The sequence below is a fragment of the Mixophyes fleayi genome, chromosome 4, assembly GCF_038048845.1.
Source record: "Mixophyes fleayi isolate aMixFle1 chromosome 4, aMixFle1.hap1, whole genome shotgun sequence".
Classification (NCBI taxonomy): Eukaryota; Metazoa; Chordata; class Amphibia; order Anura; family Limnodynastidae; genus Mixophyes; species Mixophyes fleayi.
In genome coordinates this window covers 234,544,587-234,567,612 of record NC_134405.1, presented here as the reverse complement: position 1 = coordinate 234,567,612, position 23,026 = coordinate 234,544,587, and the positions used below count along the sequence as shown (strand labels likewise).

The window sequence follows — 23,026 nt, the reverse complement described above, 5'->3', positions numbered from 1 at the left end:
TTGACTGGCCCACACAGAGTCCTGACCTCAACCCCATCAAACAACTTTGGGATGAACTGGAATGGAGACTGCAAGCCAGGTCTTCCTGTCCAACATCAATGCCTGAACTCATAAATGCTCTACAGAATGAATAGGCACAAATTTCCACAGAAACACTTCAACATCTTGTGGAAAGTCTTCCAAAAAAAATAAAACATACTCAGAACTTGTGCCCGATAAAGCCTATGGGGAAAGCATTGCGGTAGAGGAATTTTCAGACCCCTCACCACATCTTGGGACCTATTTATCAATCCTATTTTTCATTAAAATCCCTCAAAAACTGATAGGCGCATATTTAAGGATTGTTTACATTTAATATTAGGGCACTGCAGCAGATATTGGAGAGAACTCCTGCGGTATCAGCGTCTTCGAATAGTTTCTGTCTTTGTATATGGACTGATATTTTGCATGACGATTGTTAAATATGCCCCAAGGGGCGCACGCAGGGGGGGTTTCTGGGTCTCCAGAAACCCCTCCCCTCCGCTAAAAAAGTGCCCTACATAGCGGCACTGTACTATACAGCAGCTGCGACGCTGTCAAATAAGCGTCAGCGGCGGTGCTGCCGCTTCCGGACGCTTCTTTGACAGCGCCGCGGCTATATAGTACAGTGCTGCTGAAACTGAGCTGCTGCGCATGCGCGGCAGCTCTCGTTTTTTTTTGAGTGGAGGGGAAACCCAACCTTAAAAATCCTCTGTGTGCCCCTGTGCCCCCTTACCTGCTCTCCCCTCTTGTGACTATAGCAAAGGTGGTCACTTTGCGATAGTGTCCATAGAAGAGATAGGAAGGAGATAGGTGTTCGCCAGGACAGCCGTTTATTGTGATTGCTGTGCCATTTGAACAATTTTAATAAATGGTCACAATCTTTAATTCCTTATCATTTCTATAAGAAATGAAAATGCTTGTGCCAAAAAACAGTAATTGATAAATATTCCCCAAAAAGAAACAGCTTATATAAACCTTATTTCTAGTAATAACATTTTTCATGAATCAAAAGAAAAGTAAATTATTTCGTGACCTAGAATAATAATGAAATTAAACTAGTGTAAATATGAAACCAGTTAGCAGCATATTAGAACTTTAACTCATGAACATTCTTTTCAATAAAGATTTGTAGATTCAATCTAGCTCGCCGGTCACAATCCGCCCCCCTTCTACTCTGGCCCACAGCCCGGAAGTGACGCACAATTTTCCCGCTTGGCTCTCTTCTCTCAGTCGCCGTCGCTGAGATCGCGATTTTCCGTGGCTGGCTCACGCAGCGGCTGGCGGCAGAAGATGGCGGACGGAGTGGATCACATAGACATTTATGCGGATGTAGGAGAGGAGTTTAACCAGGTAAAGGTGGCTGCTGGCACCGAGCCCTTTCCTTGTGTTCCACCCCGGGGGAGAGTGGGCTGGGTACATGTAGAGGCTCAGCGTGCGCTCGCTGCTGAATTGCGTGTGGAGGCCACACCTGGTGCTTCCGGCCTTAGTCACCGTATATCAGGGGGGAGACGTCTGGAGGGGACAGCACAGGCCGCCGCTTCCTTTGTGCAGGCCTCGTGTAGTGTAGGCCGCACATCCCTTCCTCCTGCCCCGCCTCCTCCGTTCTGTACCTGGCCTGGGAACAACAAGATTCCTATCCTGTGTACGGCAGAGCCCCTCTTACGCGAGACCAAGTTTCACATTATCGTAGCCCCATCAGACGCTGCCCGTGCCTGGGTGTGCTAGGTGCTCACTCCGTTTCCTCTGTTTCCTTTTGTCACATCCCACATAGACCACAGCTTTCCATCGGAGTATTGTTCCCTCCCTGTGTGTGTATGTTAAGGAATTTAGACTGTAAGCTCCAATGGGCAGGGACTGATGTGAATGAGTTCTCTGTACAGCGCTGCGGAATTAGTAGCGCTATATAAATAGCTGGTGCTTTGCGTATTGTTTATCACCTGTATAAGGGTTATATTGCGTCATCGTCAAGAAGTTAGGTTGCATTAAAACCCTCCCAGTTTTAAATATCAAACAGTTGCTCAGTTTGGCATATTTATTTTCAGAGTGCATCTACATTAATTTTTTTACACTGTATTTTTTGAGTTGTGACACTACATATTTAAAAATTAAGGCTTAGTTTTTGTTTTTTTTAAAAAAAGTTATGTTTTTATTGCTTTTGTTTACATTTTAAACTCTTAATTCTTGGATGTTGATTTGTAAATAATAGTTGCGCAAAAGAGACCCCTTTCTGTGAGCTTACTTTATTCATCTAAAGCAGTGATATGCAGTGTTGCCCCAGAAAATGTTGCCAGCTGGGTGGCATTAAGAAGTAGCCACTTGGGGGCAGTGTAAATCTTTTCCATAATACAATTGAAAAATGTTGGAGGTTATTGTCCACACCCGCCTACATTGGTCAGACTGGTAGTCACTTGTCTAACGCATGATGCTCACATGTTTGTTAAAACAGGAGAAACAATAGTTTATTCAATTATAATAGGAAGCTGTTGAGCTCCAAGAGCCAGGTTTCAAGAAAAAAAAAAGCCAGGTGGTTTTTATTTCAGATATGTTATTTTTTCCTTAATCTGGATAATCATTCAAACAATGTTTCTAACCTATAGTTAATTGGTGCAACTCAATAATAAAAGTACTTGTTAGTCAAATACCGGATAAACATCAGGTATCCAGTGCGCCTAAAAAGCTGTTTCTGGCACCTATCTTTTTGGAGTCGTTCCTATTGATGTCAATAGATTAACATTTCCCTGGCTCTTAAATGTGACTACTGGCTCCTGATTACATTGTTTTGGGAACCAGATGCAAACAAACCAAACTGTGCCCACTTGCCTTTGTCATGCCCATGGTGCTAATTAAAAACAATATAGTGCTAGTAGAAACAATATTCTGTAAACCTTACCATTTCATTTATTACTTCTTGTAAATCTGGTAAGACTAAGCAAATGTCAGATTTTAGCCTAGTAGAAACATTGTCATACATTACAATACAAATGCATATTAAACACACATGCTACATCAACAAATATTAAAATATGCAAAACTTGACTAATAAGTCATACTATTAGGGAGTTGTCCTAAAATATAAAGGGAGCATGTCAGTTGCCATTATTGTTGTAGTAACCAAAACGTAATGCATCAATGTAAATAGATATTACGCATGCTTGCTTAGTGAACCAGCTAACATAGTTGCTAATTGTCCAGTGAGCTCTCCACGCTCTGTCTAGCTGTAGCCTGAAAAATATTTGCACTAAAGGTACTGTTGGGGGCTTAACAGCAGCCAACTTTGATGGTCCTGGGTACAGGACCTTCACAATTTTAGTAGGGGGGAATGAAGTGTTATACATGGATTCTCTTAATAAGACTCAGTTTTTATAAATATTGTCAGCAGGCAGCATTTCGACCCAGCCTTTGTGGGTTGGTCAACCCATTGTCACAGATGTCCTTCTGCATACATTTCATGAGAGGTGCACTATGAGACAGATGTGCTCATTTATTACCATTTATTTTGTTGTGCTATGAAGCCTCAGGAAGTGTACCAGTTTCCATGCCCCACAATCAGTTCTCTAATCTTCAACAGTAACACATAGCACCAAGTCTTTCTGCCACTTGAAATAATGTCACTGGCTTAGATGCTTTAATAACGCAGTAGGGTAATGTGTAGGTAAAATAATTTTTAAACAAAACTATATGTAAAAAAAGAAATTTGTTCAAATCATATCACGCATACTACCCAGTCCACTACATACATTTGAATATTTTTGGCAGCTTTGCCTTTTCTCACACATATATGTATTACATACATTAACTAGTGATGCTTTTGTTGTCAAACTAATAGCGATCAGTTTGTCCCAGACAAGCATACAATTCACCCTTAATTCAAGTACTTTTGCATGATAGGAAGCTGAATATGGTGCACACGAGCAGATTGAGCTGTATGAAGATGTCATGTCACCTGCAAATAATGGAGATGCTCCTGAAGACCGGGACTACATGGACAACCTTGCAGCATCTGTCTCGGATGATATAGTAAAAGGGTCGGCTACAAATGTTATATTTACTTATCCTGGAAAGAGAATTGCTCTGTACATTGGAAATTTAACATGGGTAAGATTTAATTTTTTGTAAATTGGAAATGGTTAGTTGTAATTCAGATATGTTTTGTGTCTTGTTAGCACTCTCCAGCTGTCCTATTCACAGATGTGCATGCAGCTGTTTCAGTAACTTTTCAATACTGGAGATATATTTGGGAAGCCTTTGATATCTGCCACGGGATTATTTATATATATATATATATATATATATATATATATATATATATATATTACATTCGCTTGTGTTCTAGGTATCTTATGGTTCTAAAGAGAAAAACATATTTACATTATTCTGGAATGTTTCTGCATATTTTGAAGAGACAGCTAAACTGAGATGATCAAACTAATGTAAATTGCAGTTCACTTTATATGACTTTAGTGTTATCTGCTTTAAGATGTTCTCAAGTACACTTAATTTTTCTTCCCCTGGAAGCCTCACTGATACCTGAAAATCAACCCCTATCTATGCGTTTCAGAATTTGATTAAAAACTGCTATTTATGGGAAAGTTGTAGTGAATCGGATACTTTGTTGGACATATAATACCTTTTTTGTGCACACAGACACTACAGGTGGGTTAAACCTAAAGTGTACAACCACTTTAATATTTTTAGTGATTGGTGGGCTGCAACAGATCTGTCTTTATGTTTTGGAGATGTTGGTTTCATTGGAAATAACGTTTATAAGTGTTTGCCTACTATGTGCACATATTATTTATTTAAGGACAGATAGGGCTTTATTTTTGTAACATATTGGAATATTGAAAAATATATTTTTATTTTATTTGTTTCTTATAGAGACATGGGCAAAAATGCCCCCATCCTACTCTCCCAAAGTTTTAGGTTTTGTTTTTTCCCTCTGTGTGTTTTTGCTCTTTTAATATTTTTGGTGGACCTGATTTTTTCCCCATCCCTCAATGTTTGAAGCAATCGATGACTTATGAAAGTGATCTAATGCTGGCTGAGATGTTACTCAAACTTGGGAAGGTGATGTCAATAAGGAGTTTAAAGTTTGTGTTTTAATTTTTTGTTTATTTCAATCCCCTTGTTCTTATGGTTCCTTATTGTCTAACTTGCTTACCTTCTATTAAAACTGAATGTGCCTCACGCAGCAATTTTTTGTTTAGTGGACAACAGATGAAGATGTGACTGATGCTGTTCACTCTTTGGGTGTTAATGATATTTTGGAAATAAAATTCTATGAAAATCGAGCTAATGGCCAATCAAAAGGGTAAGTTCAAACACTTATTGATGCAGTTACAAAGTAGAAATAAACCTATTACCTTTACTTTAATACTTATTGCTGCCCTAGACTCTGGATTCTTTGACCTATAGACAAAAATAAAATAGAAAATTAAACTTGTTGCCCAATGAAAGCTAATGTTTGTTCTGCTTATGTTAGGCAACATGGCCATTTGGAAGGGACTATGTAATTATGAAGAAGAAAAAAAAACATTTTCCCCCATTACTTTGATGCGCTGCACTTGTGTCTTAAACATCCATGGAATGTAGTAGAACAATACTCTAGTATACTTTCTTTGTTCCTTTATCATAAGTAGTGATTCTCACACGGTTAGAGCTTGATATGTAGAAGGAAAGTTTCGGGAGCCTTATTTGCGTTGCTTGCTCCTTTGTATATAGTCACTAGTTTGTCAGTGCTAGTACAAATCTTTCCAATGTGTTACTTTTATGGTAGATTAAACTTTCATGAACTATCAAAACAAAATGCTTAACTCTGTATGGAATACTTAAATAGGAGAACCAATTTTTTTCAAAGATATGTAGTTTGTCCTGCAGTCATTCCTCCTCTGTATCCCTTTCCTTCCTCACTGTATTACTTTGAGTTCCCTCCCTTCTCTGTTATTACTGAGCAAGGCTCCAGTGCTTAACACTTAGCCAAGACCTTTTTTAGCCAGCTTATGTACTGCTCTGGCAGAACGAATGTAAAGTAAGACCCAACTGCTTCAAAATTCCAATTCTTTGCTGATTGGAGGAGAAGCTGCTGCCAGAGCAGTACAGAAACTGGTCAGATGGCGTCTCAGCAAAGTGTCAGTATCGTGACTCTGGTCAGTAGCACAAATGATAGGCCCCTTCCAATAATATATAATGGGGGAAAGGCTAGCTATATAAACATAAAAGATATTGGATGGATGTGCACACTGCGCTCAATTTCAGGCTAAATGCTGTTACTACAGCAGCAGTGGGACCCAGGTATCCCTCCTTGAACAACTGAATCGATAAAGGCCTCCCAAATGTGCTCGCATTAATGTTGATGGTGTATCAAATATAGAAATAAAAGTTAAAAAATAAACAGTGCTGATATTATTGATCTTTAGTCATGAAGCTCAAACACATGAAATACTGAGAAAAAACATCAATAAATATAAGGTAACAAAATTGGTTAGTCTAACCAAATAACTAATATATAGCCGTTTTACTTGTTTGGGCTACCTGACACTTATGTTTATTTGTTTGAGGTAAATGAGCCCCTGAACTGCGGTCTCTATGGGAAGTTGAAAGTGTCACGTGAACGGACTGTGATTCTCTCAAAAACATTCATACCAAGTTGCCATTGGGACAGTTAAGATTATTGACTTCAGGACTTTGTGGACAAGAGTGGGACGTATATATTTTTTTTCCACCCTTGGAGACCACTGGTTCTGAGGTGTTACACATTTATTGTACACAGTGCATTCGGTTGGAACAATCTCTCTATAACATCCCATTTATTAATGCTGGGTTTCAAGATACATGGTTATATACAGTTATTTGGTTAGACTAACCAAATTTTTTGACTTCTATTTATTGATGTTGTTTTTTTTCAGTATTTCATGTTTGAGCTTCACGACTACAGATCAATAATATCAGCACTGTTTATTTTTTAACTGTTATTTCTATATTTGATATACAATATCAACATTGCTGCGAGCGCAATTGGGACGCCTTTGTTTATCAATTAAAAAAAAATACGTATAAAATGTAGACATCCCCCTAAATTAAACATTACTTTACAATGAACAGTAAGTATATACTGTCATCTGCAGTAAAAAAAAATAAAAAATAAAGCTCCTTTTGCAGATTTTGACTTTGCTATTTGTTTTCAGAAGATCAAATTAAGAAAAATGTTTTTACAGAAATTAACGCTGTGCTGTCTAAAATGAATCTTTACTTTTTTTTGTAATTATAATAAGGTATTTTGAGACTTACAAAATTATAGAAATTAAAGTAATACATGACACAGATTTGTGTCTTTCATTTTACCGGATATAACTTAGTTTTTTAATTCATTAGGGATCGCATTTACACATTGTTTTTTATGTGGCTATTATTCATAGTTTAATTTTCTGAAAGTTTCCTTATTTCATGTCTATATGCTTTCTTTTATTTGCAAAGGTTTGCACTAATATGTGTTGGTTCGGAGTCATCATCCAAGAAACTCATGGATTTGTTGCCTAAAAGAGAGCTGCATGGGCAGAATCCTGCAGTAACACCCTGCAATAAGCAATTCCTTAGTCAGTTCGAAATGCAGTCTAGAAAAAGTAAGTATCTTACAAGTATAATTATGATAGTAGTGTGCCTTAATTATTTTTTTTTTCTGGACTCTGTATATTACCAATTGACAATAGTAAGGAGTATATTATATCTTTTTTGTTTTGTTTTTTTAAATCCGTTACTGCCATTAAAATTTTCTTTCTTCTCTAGTTCTTACGGTTTGTGGTTATAGAATGAATTGTGCCCCCATACCACCTCCTGTACTGGCTGTGATGTGAGAGGGCAGGACTTAAAGCTCTGCTCTGCCTAACAACATTTGACAGATCTACTGCCCGGCTGTTTCTACCTCAATATTATAAGCTGTATGTCTCCCACACTATAGATACGTGTTATACTTTAGTGTGTAATCGTATATAACTAAAAATATTCGGGCAGTCTTGGCCAGGCAGCACCTTGGAGTGCGTGTCCTTTATCAGCATATTTTGAGACAGAACCGGAAGTCCTGCATCCTCACACTGTTTTTTTTATAGCAGCCAGTGCTGAATAATGTGGATGGGAGCACAGTTAATTTTATAATAAACTATGTGACAGGAGTGAGTAAATGTTTTATATTAGTTATTTTGGAAGTTCAAACAAATTCCTTCCATGCAATAAATTTATAACTGGCTTGCTTTACAAATTGTTTGTAATGCATGGCCCCTCACTTTCACAGTACAGCAGGCGTTTGTTTCCACCATACTTCCTCAGGCAGTTTTAGGGCTTCTGTACATGGGTTGTCAAATCCCCTTCAAATATGTTCCATCAAGCAAGTATAATTGGTCCCCACAGTAAACTGAGCCCCTGTAAGTTACAGCTTGCAATGAATCATAGGTAGTGTGAATGCTACATAGTTTTCTATGTCTGTGCTCAGCCATTTACATGACGTTCTGTGAAAACAGATTACTTGTTTACTGTATGGGTCACTGATCTTTAGATCAGCTTTGCTGACAAAATGGGGCTCTACTTCCCATGAGTTTTATCAGACTAAATTGTAGCCTTTAATTACCTTGTCTCTAGCCAGACTTCATATACCCAATTATTGTTAATAATCCTTAATCCAGCCTCTGAAGGAAACTAGGGAATGTAGTTGTGTTGACACTGTGAATGTTTTGAGATATAGATACTTTTTGTTGTATTCTAATTGTTGCAGCCACACAGGCTGGGCAAATGTCCGGTGAAGGAAAGGCTGGTCCGCCTGGCATCAATGCTCGTTTACCCTTTCCGCCGGGTGGCAGGGGCAGGGGCCGGTTCCCAACCCCAGGGCCTGGTGGTGACAGATTCCCTGGACCTGCTGGACCTGGAGGGCCACCTCCACCTTTTGCGGGTAAGAGCAACTAATTTGTCATTGTTTTTGCGGTTTGGCTTTATGGAGCAATGTTCTCGGCTCTATTTTAATCTCAACTCTCTCTGGTTTATTTGCTCACAAAGATTTCATGGAACCTTTAGGAAATTTAGTTTTATTATAATACTAGTCAAAGTTTTGTTTAAGTGAAAGGTGTTTTTACCTTCATTTTATTTGTAGGATGTAATTGTAATGTGCGTTAAAAGTGCATATGGCAATGCAGTCAGTAACCATACTACCACAATCAGCTTGTTGCATTTGTAACCACTGTCTAGCTGTGTATAAGTCTGAATTTGATTTCCTTTCACACCGACCTCAAATATAAGGTTATATTCAGTGGAGACTTATGATATTTGTCAATTTATATTTTAAAAGCTTGACTTAATCCTGTATCTCAGCATTTAAAAATGCCCTACGGAAAATTATTTATTTTGAAATTCTTGGAATCTATCTGCCTTTATTACTAATGTAACCTTTTAATAAATTTGTTTTAGGTATGACTCCTCCAAGACCACCCATGTGTCCACCTGGTCCCCCAGGACCACCTGGTCCTCCACCTTTACAGCCACTTCCTCCTCCATTATCTGGACCTCCAAACCGCGGGGAACGCCCTCCTCCACCCGTTCTATTTCCTGGGCAGCCATATGGTCAACCTCCCTTAGTTCCTCTCCCACCAGGCCCGCCACCGCCTGTCTATGGTCCTCCACCTGGTCCGCCACCTCCTCAGCAAGGTCCACCTCCACCACCTGGTCCATTCCCTCCCCGCCCTCCAGGTCCCCCAATGGCACTAGGACCACCACCCCATTTACCAGGCCCACCCCCAGGTGGCCCTCCCCCAGCTCCACATGTGAATCCCAACTTCTTTCCACCACCTGGAAATGCTGGTATGCCAGCATCAGATAGCCGTGGTCCACCACAATCGGACCCATATGGCAGACCACCTCCATATGACAGAGGAGATTATGGGCCACCAGGAAGGTTAGTTCTCTTGAATATTCTACTCAAACACATTTTTTCACAATCTCCTTATATACTATTTGTGTTATATTACATTCAGAGTATCTGTGTTTTGCAGGGACATGGATGCTGTCAGAACACCATTAAGTGAAGCAGAATTTGAGGAAATAATGAATCGCAACAGGGCGATTTCAAGCAGTGCTATTTCAAGAGCAGTTTCGGATGCCAGTGCTGGTTGGTGCATTGTCTGAACTACAATTAAACTTAGTGAAGGAAAAAACCCGTATATTCTGCAATCTATCCTTACAGAAGTTGATATTGCATATGCTTACTGATTTTCGAAACTTACGTATTATCAGTTGTAGAGTGCTGCTATATTACACTTTGCTTACAGAGCATATCATTCACATGGGTCTCTGCTCCATTGAAGCCTAGTCTAAATCCCCTACTACACAATGATCCTTTTTGGATTTTTAAGCTGATGCATAATTTAATAAAACAATTACAAGAGATTCCTGAACTAAGTTTGCACATTAAATCACTGCTACAATAAGAAATATTACTTAACTTGCAATATCTGTTCTCTAGTTACAGCATGTTTTTGTTTTTCTGGTTCTTGTCCTCGTATGTTAGCCCAGTGGCTGCCCCACCAACCGCATTGTAACTTAGAACTGTTGGTAAGGGTGTTTACTGCAACTACAGAAGTTATTAATGTAGACTGTTTATTAGTGAGGCTTTAATTTTAAACTTGGTTGAAGGTGACATTATTTTTTTAAATGCACACTTACAAGTAAATCCTTTCTTTATGTAGCTTTTCAGTTTTAAAGTGATTGTTTTCATTATGTGAGGTTTCTGCTTCACTCTTGTGATGGTGATTAAAAGAAATGATCTTTTCTCTTATATTATGTTCTGATGTTGCATTAATATATATTTTTTATCCCCCAGGAGATTATGGAAGTGCGATTGAAACTTTGGTAACAGCTATTTCTTTAATTAAGCAATCCAAAGTATCGGCAGATGATCGTTGCAAAGTGCTCATAAGTTCTCTACAGGATTGTCTTCATGGAATTGAATCAAAATCTTATGGTTCAGGGTCTAGGTAATGACTTCTGTCTCTTTAATATTATTGTGCTACTTACAAGTATAAGGAAGCCTTGAACCATTACATACACCTTTTTAATTCTTCCTCACTGGCCGTTAAGGGATGGTTTTCTTCTCTCCTAGTGTCTATCTTCCTAAGAGCTTAAACATGGCTATAAAAAAGACTGTATAACTTCATCTAGTAAGACTTTTGGCTTCAGTCTTAAGGAAGAGAGCAATTAATGACCAATACAAGCCTGTCTCCTTAAGCTGAAGACCTTCTGTGTCTTTACAGACATTAGCAGTATGTTCTTTTTAGTGGAGGCCTGCCTTTTTACTGTTTTATACTGTAATTTGGGAAAGCCTATTTTATGTTGGGAAGGAATTTTCAGTTTTGACAGGGAATTAATTGAGTGATTTCCTTTAGAAGACGTGAGCGTTCCAGAGAAAGGGACCACAGTAGGTCACGAGAAAAAAGCAGGCGTCACAAATCTCGCAGTAGAGATCGCCATGATGACTATTACCGGGAAAGAAGTCGGGAACGTGAGAGGCATCGGGATCGGGACCGAGATCGTGACAGGGAAAGAGACAGAGAGAGAGAGTATCGTCATCGCTAAGCAGGTGGGTATATTAAGGCTGGAAGCCAAGGCATTCGTGGAGCAGATCAACATTGCAGAATGTCAGAACCAGTATCTATAAATCAGTTTAAATCTACTTTTTTGTGTTCGAAAAGGAAACAAAAGTTAAAAATCCAAAGAGATAATGGTAAGTACCAACTGGTTGATATATTTTATTTTTGTGCGTTAGTGACTGAAATTTATTTCAGTGCACGTTAGTAGAAAATATATTTTGGGACTTCATAAAAAAACGAAATTTGTACATATTAATGCTGTCAGACATTGTAATTTATTTATAGACAAAGACATATTTTACATCTAGCATGGGTACCTTTTAAGCTTCTGCTACCAAACGTTATTTTCAGACACACCCATCTCCTTTGCTTTTCGAGCCACAGTCGCCCTTCTATAGTTTTCCCTGCAGACTAGCAAGAAAACAAAAGAACACATCCAGTTGTTTTTAAGGAATACATTTAGTAAATGTTAATATTTTCTTTAACGTTTTCCCCTTGGTTATTTTGTATTTTAGCATGTCCGCTTTATCTAGTAGTGATCATGAAAATGATTACCCACCAAAGCAGAGTGTGTCATTAAAATAGATTTAGACAAGGCTCTATTTTCTAATGTTATAGACTGCATTATCATTGATATTGTACAGTATTATGTAGTTTTCCTTTTAAAGGGTCTTGTTAATATTGTTTCTAAAACAACACAACCCTGATTTATACACTGCAAATCCATATTTGGACTTGTTATGTGCTTCAACTTGCATAAATGTTCCTCTATTTCCACTGGGTGGCATAGGTGTATGGAGCAAATCATCAACCAGCCCCAGAGCTACACTGCCACGGTTTATTTCTACTATGACAAGTAGACCTCCTGCCATTGTGAAAAAAAATCAGCGGGTTTGCACTTCTGGGGTTATGTGGCAAAAGTGTCCCAACCATCCTCACAGAGGCTAATAGCTGGTGCTGGAATTGGTCAAATTGAGGTGACCTATATTCTCCTCCATGTTGCACTTCATCAGAAAAATAAGTCTCCAGGAGCATGTCAATCAAATGTAATGCAAAAATGCATAGAAGGAGCACATGATCAAACCAGTGCCTGTTTCCCCTCACTTATGATCTATTTAATCCATTAATAAGGCTGAACCGAACAGTGTTTTAGGAGGAAAAACAAACTATTATTTCATTAAGGGGCTTGTTATAAAGTGGTGGGATGTTAAACCTTTACACTTTTTGCAGAGTACCTCAAAATATTTTACTACCTTACTCAATTCAGGACACACTTGTTTACGTTGCAGGGAGGTGTGCTCCGGTGCTGAACAAAGGAGTTTTTTACAGTGTGCTTTGGTTACACTTGTAAATGATTTCAAGTATATGTAGCCCATTATTGAGGGGCGTAATGGTGAATAAGACTTTAGAAGAAGAAATCTGAGGGTATACTATTGGGTTGTTAAATCAGTCCAAGCATTGCTTTAGTGCTAAGGAGGTTGAGGTTCCTGTGCTTATTCAATGCTGCTCTTCATTACTGTGTAAATACTTACAGCAGCGGTTCCTAAACTGTGCACCTAGGCTTCCTGGGGTGTTTTGGAGATCGCACAGGGGAACCTCGGCGAGGGCCAGTGGTAAGCAAAGCGGGGGACTACTTGGTAATTATTTTGACTTAGGGGTGCCTTGAACTGAAAAAGTTTGGAATCCACTGACTTACAGATAACAGCTGCTTATTGGCCGAGACTGTTTTACATTGTGATAAACATCAGCTGATATCAAAATGAGGATCCTGTTGTCGTCTTTGTATTTCCTTGTATAAGTTGGTTACAGAACAATGTTGAGATGGAGGAAGGTTGGTAGTTTGTCATTAGCAACTAAAAATTTTATTTTCTACTGTAATATTATAATTCGGTGTATGCTTCAGAATGTGAGAGTAGTGGTGTGCACCTCCTGTGCAAAATAGCATAGACTCTAAGGGGGTTATTCAATTGACGGCGGGATCGCCGAGAATCACACGCTCGAAAAATAATACCGTTACTACGGTAATATCTCGCTGGATTTCAGCTCGCAGCTGAAATCCAGCGAGTAAATTACCGTATTAACAGTTTTTACGCGCAGGATTACCGTATTAACGGTAATATTTTTGGAGCGCGGGATTTTCAGCGATGCTGCCGTCAATTGAATATGCCCCTAAGGGACAGATTAAATTCAGCGCGAGATGACGCAGTGTCTCTCCGAAACACACCGCAGAGACAGAGTTTTTACAGAAATTTCTGCAAATTTTTCCTTGCATCCCATAAAGGTGTGCAGAAAAATTAGCGTCTCTTTCTTACCATATTAACCGGCAATACGCGTATCTGAACATCGAGGCAATGTCCAGAGGCACTTAGCACCTAATTGAGTCTGCCCGCAAGCTTCTAACTGCTTTTTTTTTTTTTTCCTTTCTATTACTAAGCTTATTGATTAAATCAGTGGGAATTGCATCGAATTGCAATTATTTATTGCCTAGGAAAACTCTTGATTCTTTTCAGTCCTAGTGTGTTGTCTACCAAATCACCGTATGTCACAAACTTGATATATACCAAATTCCCTCTTTAACACACAGATTTAGCTGTTGATAAACACCTTTTATGCTACATGCAGATAGTGGGGACATATTTAATAACTCCCTGCTGCAAGATTGGGAAAGCAGGGGCTTCTTGATGGATATGCATATAGTGATGTTGTTCATATACACTTGTTACATATATGCATATGCAAATTGGGATCATAATTTAGCTTTTAAATTTGTTTCAGAATCAGAGGGGGTGGATTGTAACTTTCTGGAAGTAATGATTTATGAACTAATACAGCCATTAGAGTTCAAAAAAATTAATTTGGCAACTAGGCCAGAGTGACGCGAGAATTTTTTTGCCAGGCAAAAGGTCCAAGAAGTGTCCCACTCCCCCATACCCCCCAACAAAAGAAAATGCTTTCAAGCGTTTACCAATATAGTAAAATGTAAGATGAGTTTCCTGCGAAATCGCTGTTGTTTGTATGCCTTTTATACTGTGAAATAGACACTATTGTTTTTTTGTTGTCTGTATTGCAACATTTTTTGGGCTATTTGCATCACACACAGCTGTCATTTTGTATTTTCATAGTTTATATCCCAGCCAATTGCTGTTTTCAGGGTAAGTTTGCATCCATTTTACGCAAAGTGGTTTGTGGTAAACATCAATACATTTTATTTCATAGAAAACATATGATTTCATGAATAGTGTAGTCAGATACATATAAGCATAAATGTAAATAAAACCAGTATGGGTTAACAAGACTATTTTAAAGCAGGAATGATCTGTTAATGATGCAAATTTAATTGTAAACTTGCCTTAATGTAATGCATTGTAGTGTATGCAAATAATTGTCCTGTTCTATGAAGTAGGTGGGTCCTTAAGACGGAAAATCACCAGGTGATTGTTTCTTTGTTAAGAAGGACATAAACTAGCATCCAAACAAGTTGACTTGAAAAGAGGTTATTTTAGTACCAGAGAGAAAATACAGATGTAGTAGTTATGTTGACATAAATAACATTAAATACTTTTTGCAACATTAAGTGTTAATTTTTGATTAGATATATTGTGCAAGCTTCAGACACAGCTAGTATGTTGGGGTGGTTACCGTATGATATTCTGTTGCTTGGTTAAGATGGTGTAATCTCGTGTTCTAGTGGTGATATTTTTTCTATATTAATGACCTGTATTGCTTGTAAACCTGCTAAAAAAAACTAATCCAAAAGCTATCTGATACTTGAGGCTTGGATATGAGCATGTCGCATTTAATGATAAATGCGAGGCAAGCGTTTAATACAAAATGGCAAATTCTTTTAAAAAATAAAATAAAAAAATTGCTAGTTAAATGTGACAAAATTAGTATATGTTTATAGCCATTAATTTAGACAACAATGTTCATGAATCTGCACATCAAAAATAAGTTGGAAACTGTCTTCTCTCTTAGTATATGATCTTGTTTTGCTTTTATCAAAGAATGCCAGTCTCCTCTCTGGGGGGTGTCCGCTCGGGGTCATTATTCTAGAACTCTTTGCATCCTACTTGTATTACAGTGTGGCTTGTATATCGCCTGACAAAACTATTCTAGTTTGAGTATCCCCTCCTGGTAATCACTTATTCCCCTTTTGTTGGAATCTAAGCTACACCAAGCATTCTAAAGATGGAATATGAGTTTTTAGATTAAATCTATCTTGCCTAACACTTTGGTGTAAGGTTGCTTGAATTGGTTCCCTGTGTTTGTGTGCACTTTAAGATGTTTTGAAAGTACATCTGGGTAAAGCAAGACACATTGGTAGCAATATAGAGAAACATTGCATTATAAATTGTATCGGAGTAGATCAGAAGAAGAGTAAATTAGTGCTGACACAGATACCCTTGCTCACAACTAATCATGTGCCATAAGCCATGCGCTCGCTCTTGCTGCTGTAAAACATTGATACACTTTCTATACTAAGCCAGTCTCTCTTCCTGCACCAAGACACAGAATAAGATCTACATGTATGTTTTGGTTTTTTTTGTATTTTTTCTGTTCTGAAATTAGGCTGGAGACTAATGCAAATCGTAATTTTCCAGATAACGAAGGTCTAGACATTAATGGTGTCCAATGCCCTAAGTTTTTCCCCTAGTTGTGTATAAATAGTAACAAGCTATTAAATAACTGATCATATTTCTTATATGCCTAAATACAGCTTTCCCACACCAACCAATGTCACAAGTAACAAACCGTAGACATCTAAAAGCCTTGCTACAATGTTATTAAGGATGAGGCATTGCTATATAATTTTGATTTTACTAACAAAGGCAGTGTTTGTCTGTAAGCAGCCTGTTGTGGTGGAAGCTATGTTGTAATCGGTGCTTTAAAATATTACATTAAAGATCTTTGTAGAGTTTTCCCCCTAATGTGAAGTTATGTTCTGTGAAATGCAAAACCACTGTGTTCTATATTAAACAAATGGTCTGGTAGTAATGAATGTAAATTCTGTAACATTGGAATTCTTTTTATGTTAAAGTTGTTGTGGAAGACAAATTGTACATAGTTGTCATAGTGTGATCACCTTCCAGACTGTACTGTTTGTATCCGCTAATTAGGAATGTTTTCTGGTAGGAAAGCAACAAAAGAAATTGGATATTTTTAAGTGTGTCCCCGTTTTGTACCTATAACCTGCAAGCTGAACAAAAGTAATTCTTAAATAAGCCCCTCTGTGTGTTTATAGTTTGTCAGTTTATAATGCTAGAATATTGCAATTTCACTTTATAATGCATATCTATTATGCATGCCTTGTCATATCGTTACTGCCTAGATACCAAAGATAGGTTTAGTTCTTCTTCAACCCCAGTAATAATGCCTTGGTGTCATTATTTGATGAAACAGTCACTTTAGTGTGTTCAACATGTTGAACCAACTACTAACTTTTTTCACTAACTGGTTATATTTATTTCCTTTACAAAGTGAACTATGCTTTTAAAGTTTAATAAAAATTACCTCAAACAGTCCAGATAGTTTATGAACATATAACCGGCTTGATTTTAGATGTTTTAGAGCTACACGAACAACTAGAAAATTGTTTTTCTATTTCTGTAATGTAAACTGAAATAAAGAAGCCTTTTATCCTTTATAATTTATTTAAACATGTAGAATGCATAATTGTACAAGGGTCATGGTTTTTAAACCTTTTCACATTAATCCAGTTATTATTTTTATATAATGTAATTTTTAACTTCAGAATATTTCAGTTTTAATGAAATCACTTTGCCAGCACCTAGTGCCATTACTGTGGACTCGTTGCACTATTACAATCTCCTGTGATTTGTTACAATTCCATATAGCCATACACTTTTTTCATGTAATGTCAGATCCTCTAATATTTTATGTAATACAACTTTGTATTTCTCTTGTGCTGCCATCTAACACATTTATTAATGTGAAATGTTTTGTATTTTATTTTACTCAATAAAGACTGTTTTGTTTAAGTAAAGTATTAATGTAGTTAAAACCAGAAACCTTTGATTAATTCCTGATGTTTTGATATATAGAACATTGCACTTATTTAGTGAAGAATGTTTGTGCGCTCTGCCTTTACCATATGTTAACCCAGTAAGTCTATCTTTTGCTCCCCTATACACATACAGCTCTTAATACATTAGTGCACTGTCACTTGATTGCAGTTTAAAGAAATCAATTTAGTACATTATATGTCCATTCTCTGTTCCTAGTTAATTTTAACGAAGTGGAGAGAACTCACGCCACTTCTACTTAATACAATTTTATTTATAGTGTAAATGCAAACAGACCAACAGAATTTGTTTTCAGACATTAATTATTTGAGGTCGCTAGCTTTTGCTGCCATCATCCATATGAACTTATTGTCTTTAGTGAATTTACTTTAACCTTGAAGGTTGGTGAATTATGCATACAGAACAAAGATAGCCAGTTAAAAAGTACACACTTTGAAATGGCTTCTGTTCTGTTGAGGTACAGGAAATCCATCTTTTCCATTTTTATTAATATATATATAGCAATTAACTTCCCTGTTCAGGCAACTTTAGCAGTTTTCCTATTATCATAAAATTTCTTTTGAGTAACTGTTTGAACGGTGCTGATTTACGTTATGCATCAAAGGAAACCTCCCCCCACAAAAAACTTCTACTACAGTTGTGGTTATAGAAGTAGACTATTGACTATAATCTTTAAATGTGGCCCTGTCAGCATTGGCAGCTGTTCCTTAACCACTGAGATGGACAGTTATAGAGGTTGTTACTGATTTATCCCTTTATAGACATCACTGCCAGAAGAGACAGCTTCAGTTGTATTTTGTTTTCTTTGGCTCTGCCAAGGGGACTCTAGGGGCTAGAAGTGGAGATGTTGCCTATAGCAACCAGACAGATTCTAGATATCATTTTGTAGCATGTACTAAATAAATAACTAGAATCTGATTGGTTTGCTATAGGCAACATCTCCACTTTTTCAAACCTGCAGGTTAGTAACTATACCCAGGACTCTGCCTAAGTTGCCAAAACTAATGTGGTGTGCTATTGCTCCCCTTTATTTATGTATATGCATCATTATCCTCATGTTGCCCAGAAGGTCTGAGAACATTACTGTCCAGCAGTGACACCTGTATTTACTGGGAAGGATAATGCTTAATCTATAGGCTTGCTGCTTGATTTACTCTCAGCATCGTCCCACCTCCCCACCCATTTTTCTAATTGCAGCCATATAAGTAACAGTACTTCAACCCTGATTTTGGCTCCTGGACCACAGTGCTGGTTCGTGATCACTCTCCTCATAAAGTCATTAACTTCTTACCAACCCAAAATTCTGTTGCAAGATCCAATGCACGTTTAGAGGCACTGAGACGCCTATGTTTGCGTTGCCTACATGAGCCAAAAGGAGTCTTTACCTTTTAATGCCTTTTTTGGGGGTCAGAGGCAGTTTGTCACACTTGTTGTTTTGTGTTGTCTGTCTCCTTCTGTAAAGTCCCTCCCCTTTGATATTAAAAACTGAAGCTGTCCAGTGGTAGGAATGCCTGTAGATAAGGAAGTGAGATTCCAGTTACTACAATTTTCATTCTTCCTGTGATGAAGCAACACACGTATTGTCGACACTGCGCCTCCAAGAAAGGGATTTAATGGTAATTGGAAAAATGCTTTTATTTTAGATTGTAAAACATTTTGTGGTCCTGTAGGTTTTACTGGAGTATAAAGGTGCAAAAGCTTAAAGAAAAATAAATCCTAGCACAATAGTAAGGTATTGCTAAATTAAAACTGATTATTTCTGTTTAACATTATGTAATCTACATATACTGTTTTTTATTTTGTTGCTTGATATTTAATAATATGTAAATTCAAAACAAGCTCGTTTTAAAACATTGTTATGGTCCCACAAACAAATAACCTGTAAATATTGTAAATAGTAGTAATTTTCTTTTTGAACACTGTAATTTGCTGTAACTTAATGTCAGCTTAAGTTTTGCTGTGCAGCTGTCTTCTGAAGCTTCCATTGTTAATAAAAAAAAAAACACAAAAAAACTTGAAATGACACAATTGCTTAAAATTTTAATGCTTTGCAAACTAAATGTATGTTCTCCGTGCCACCGATTATTTTTCTGTCTACATAATTTAGCCATCTAAACATAAGGCTGCACAATGGTTAGCCAGTCTGTTCTTTGGAGTTTAGTAGTCTGGTGTGAACTTTATTCACACCAGATAACTAGGTCTGTAGAATTTTAAATAAGGGTGCCAAGTATATTGAACTCTGCTTAAACTGACTGCCAAGAGAGGGAATATGTAAATATAGATGCCAAATGTTTTTAAAACTATTGCATGTCAGGATATTTTTTTTTTTTTTACTTTTAAATCTGCAAGTAAATACATATATTTTCATTATAACTGTCCAGCACACCCGAAAACTGTTGGCTGCTGACAGACCTTGACCTCTAGTTAGGAGACTGGAGAACCAATTACAATTACTCTGCTTCATACATTGGAGCAAAGTTGTGATTTTAAGAAGCAAAATAGTCACTGTTCCAAGTACTGCTTTTGCTCAACCTTTGAAAACTATACATAACAATGCAGAAGTATTTGATACTGCTTCCTCCGAATTTTAATGCTCAACCATAGTACTCAGCTAGTTCTTACAATAGGGGGCTTGTGTCCTTGAGTTACACAAAATCCATTGTTGTAGCGTTTAGTTGCTGAGTCAGAGGTATACTGTAAGTTGATCAAAGTTGCTCCTGTCTTGGTGCATACTTCAAATGTAATATTTCTATTACAGCAGTGACAATGTTGTGTTTTTATATCTTTTGTGTAGTCAATCCACTGCTGCTAGTGCGAAATCATGAAAATATGTGATCAGCATTTTTCACTATTGATGAGCCACATGTCATTTTATTAAGGCAGTGACCATTGTGGGCAATAGGGGCTATATTTACTAAAGCATAATAAAGCCATCAACTTGAAATATGCCTCATATTTTGCACTTCTAGAATTGTAAGCTTTCAGTTTGCCCATAAACAAAGTATACATTCTTGTTTTTGATAATGGCATTATCAAAAATTGCACGTTTCATGCTTAATATATATTTACAGTTAACTGTATGCGAATGAGAGAAAAGACTGATTCCGTATTGCAAAAAGAAAGATGTCCTTCCTGCCACTCATGATTTGGGAGCATAATGTATAGATATATAATATTGTCCTCAAAATAAATAATTGCGCTTTAAAGGCGGAAAATAATTTGGATCCACTTTTGTTTCTTTATACTTAAATCCATCCTTGGAGTAAAATGAAAGAAGAAAAAATCCTCTTGTTTTATGCTTTAGTAAATGTAGTGCTACTTGTGAATGTTTTCACTTTTCCTGGTGGATCTGAAACAAATCTGCACATGGCATGTAATCTCTTTACAAATATTTATTATATTTTATGTATAAAGCCATAATAGATTGCAAAATGAATGAATTTATTATTACAAATTGTTTCTACATTATTGTCAATACTTGTATTCCTTCCATAAATTGGTTGGATATGTCAAAGTACTGTGGTTTTTTGTTTTATGTATTCTCCTTTTGTAATGTATTGGTTTATGTTTATAGAATTGAATTTCAGAAATAAACATTTCCCATCTATTGCCAATTTTAAATAGTGTTATGGAGTGTTGGTGACATTGATAAAGCCCAATTCACTGGATTCCCTGTTGGATTGCATTTTATTTGTCATAACATTTCTGGAAAAAATGTTAGATTTACGTAACTGTTATGTACATTTTGTTGAATAGTGTAATACCTACTAATGGTTCGTTTTAGTTGTATCCAAAGCGGTTATGTTGGACAATCTGGCTTGGTTTTTTAAAATGTTACATTCAGTGTTCTGTCTCAATAATGAGCAAATCCAATTTAATGTTTGGTTTTAATTCAAATTCCAACTTGTTTGTAATACTCATCTTAATCATTTAAATTTGTGAAGGTTTTGATAAAGGAGACTTATTACTTGATCTGTCATCTTTATCAAATTGTAGCCTTTACGTATATTTATACTTTATATACTTTATAAATGAAGTGTATTTTATACCTGGATGTTAGCTGTTCATTGGGAAGATATCTGTTGGTTTCTCCCTATAGGACCAGCATGTTTGTTATTTTTGGGGTATAGATGCACTTTATTCTGAATCCTTTATCAAAGTCTGCCTAGAAGCAGATTGCATCTCAGCACAGGCATTTAAATCTATTGCATTACAGCTCCAAGTTGCTTTTTGTAATGATATGTGGAGGAAAAATGTGTGTATAATCTTAATGTTAACGCAAAATTGAAAATCCATATTTGTATATTGTCAGAATTCTCAACTGCTTATGCTCCTTAAATATGAGATTCTCCACCATGCCTGGTGCTGTTTAGTTGTACTGTATTTCAAATATATATGTTTACCCAAATGAAAGTTTTTGTCTTAAGCATCTGATAAATACTTGTACCTATAGTCTGAAAAAAAGTCTTGTCTTGTGTATGTCCTATGCAGAGGACAATCTTATATGCATGTAAATACAGTGTAACTAAACATAAATGCAAGTTTTTCTTGTGGCATGTAATGTAATGGTATCTGTCTCCCGGACACCCACATTCATGAAAATGTTGTAATATTTGGTTATAAAATGTATTGTGCTGCTAAGCAAAGCTTTTGTATGTTATGTACTGTAGCAAAAATCTACATCACAAAATTTTAACACATTACAGCTGACAGAAGAGGAACATCTTGAAAGATCACAAGTACTCATCACAGAGAAGATGCTTGGCCATCAGTTTGCTTCATATGATTCAGCTTCTCAGAACTTATGGATAAAAATGAACAGATCTAGATGTGAATAAAGCAAATCTGCAAACATGGTAACCAGTAGATCTACTTTTCTTTTTGTTGCTTAAATGTTTTATTTGAATGAAACCTGTGTGACGTAAACATTAATAGGTCTTGCAACTTTGGTTATACATCACATTGAGAATTTATAATGTGCAAGCAATTGGAAAGTCCAGTTCTTTCTTGTTTTTATAGTTGTTTGTTCCTGTTAAAATATTAATGTTCTGATAATGTCTGTAAATGACACCACCTTGATTACAATAGATGTAGTGTTGTAATAAACTGTTTAATGGGGCTGATGTGTAAAGCTGTTCAATTTATTTGCTGTTTACACCTCAGGGAAAGGCTTGTTTTAGCAATATTTTTCTATACAGAACAAGATTTTATACCACATGAATCTTTAGGTGTGCATCAATCATTTACTGAGTTCCCTGTTTTTATTAACCATTTGGACACATTATTGTTGGACTTGTTATTTTTTTGACCAGTGGCTTGTATATTAAAGTCTAATATACT

The 23,026-nt window shown here is 36.8% G+C and overlaps 1 protein-coding gene across 7 annotated transcripts; it reads left to right on the top strand.

Annotated features, from left to right (window-relative positions):
• The first annotated feature begins 1,191 nt into the window (after positions 1 to 1,191).
• On the top strand, positions 1,192 to 22,805 carry CPSF6 (cleavage and polyadenylation specific factor 6). Of its 7 annotated transcripts, none has more exons than XM_075209504.1 (10): positions 1,192 to 1,371; positions 3,910 to 4,116; positions 5,229 to 5,332; positions 7,495 to 7,640; positions 8,783 to 8,956; positions 9,469 to 9,952; positions 10,032 to 10,165; positions 10,877 to 11,030; positions 11,439 to 11,632; positions 22,393 to 22,805. In XM_075209504.1, the coding sequence occupies exons 1-9, from the start codon at positions 1,312 to 1,314 to the stop codon at positions 11,626 to 11,628; spliced, it is 1,653 nt and encodes a 550-aa protein (XP_075065605.1). In that variant the 5' UTR covers positions 1,192 to 1,311; the 3' UTR covers positions 11,629 to 11,632; positions 22,393 to 22,805. The 7 variants fall into 7 exon arrangements, with proteins under 7 accessions (XP_075065605.1, XP_075065603.1, XP_075065609.1 ...); XM_075209502.1 differs by having other exon boundaries at positions 8,780 to 8,956; XM_075209508.1 differs by having other exon boundaries at positions 1,193 to 1,371; positions 10,050 to 10,165; positions 11,442 to 11,632.
• The last annotated feature ends 221 nt before the right edge of the window (positions 22,806 to 23,026 follow it).

What these genes read in the sequence shown, in the direction of transcription:
- CPSF6 (XM_075209502.1), top strand. Translation starts at nt 1,312, where the DNA reads ATGGCGGACGGAGTGGATCACATAGACATTTATGCGGATGTAGGAGAG. An exon ending in GCCACCTCCACCTTTTGCGG is followed by an intron (nt 8,957 to 9,468) that starts GTAAGAGCAACT and finishes AATTTGTTTTAG; the next exon opens with GTATGACTCCTCCAAGACCA. An exon ending in AGTTTCGGATGCCAGTGCTG is followed by an intron (nt 10,166 to 10,876) that starts GTTGGTGCATTG and finishes TTTATCCCCCAG; the next exon opens with GAGATTATGGAAGTGCGATT.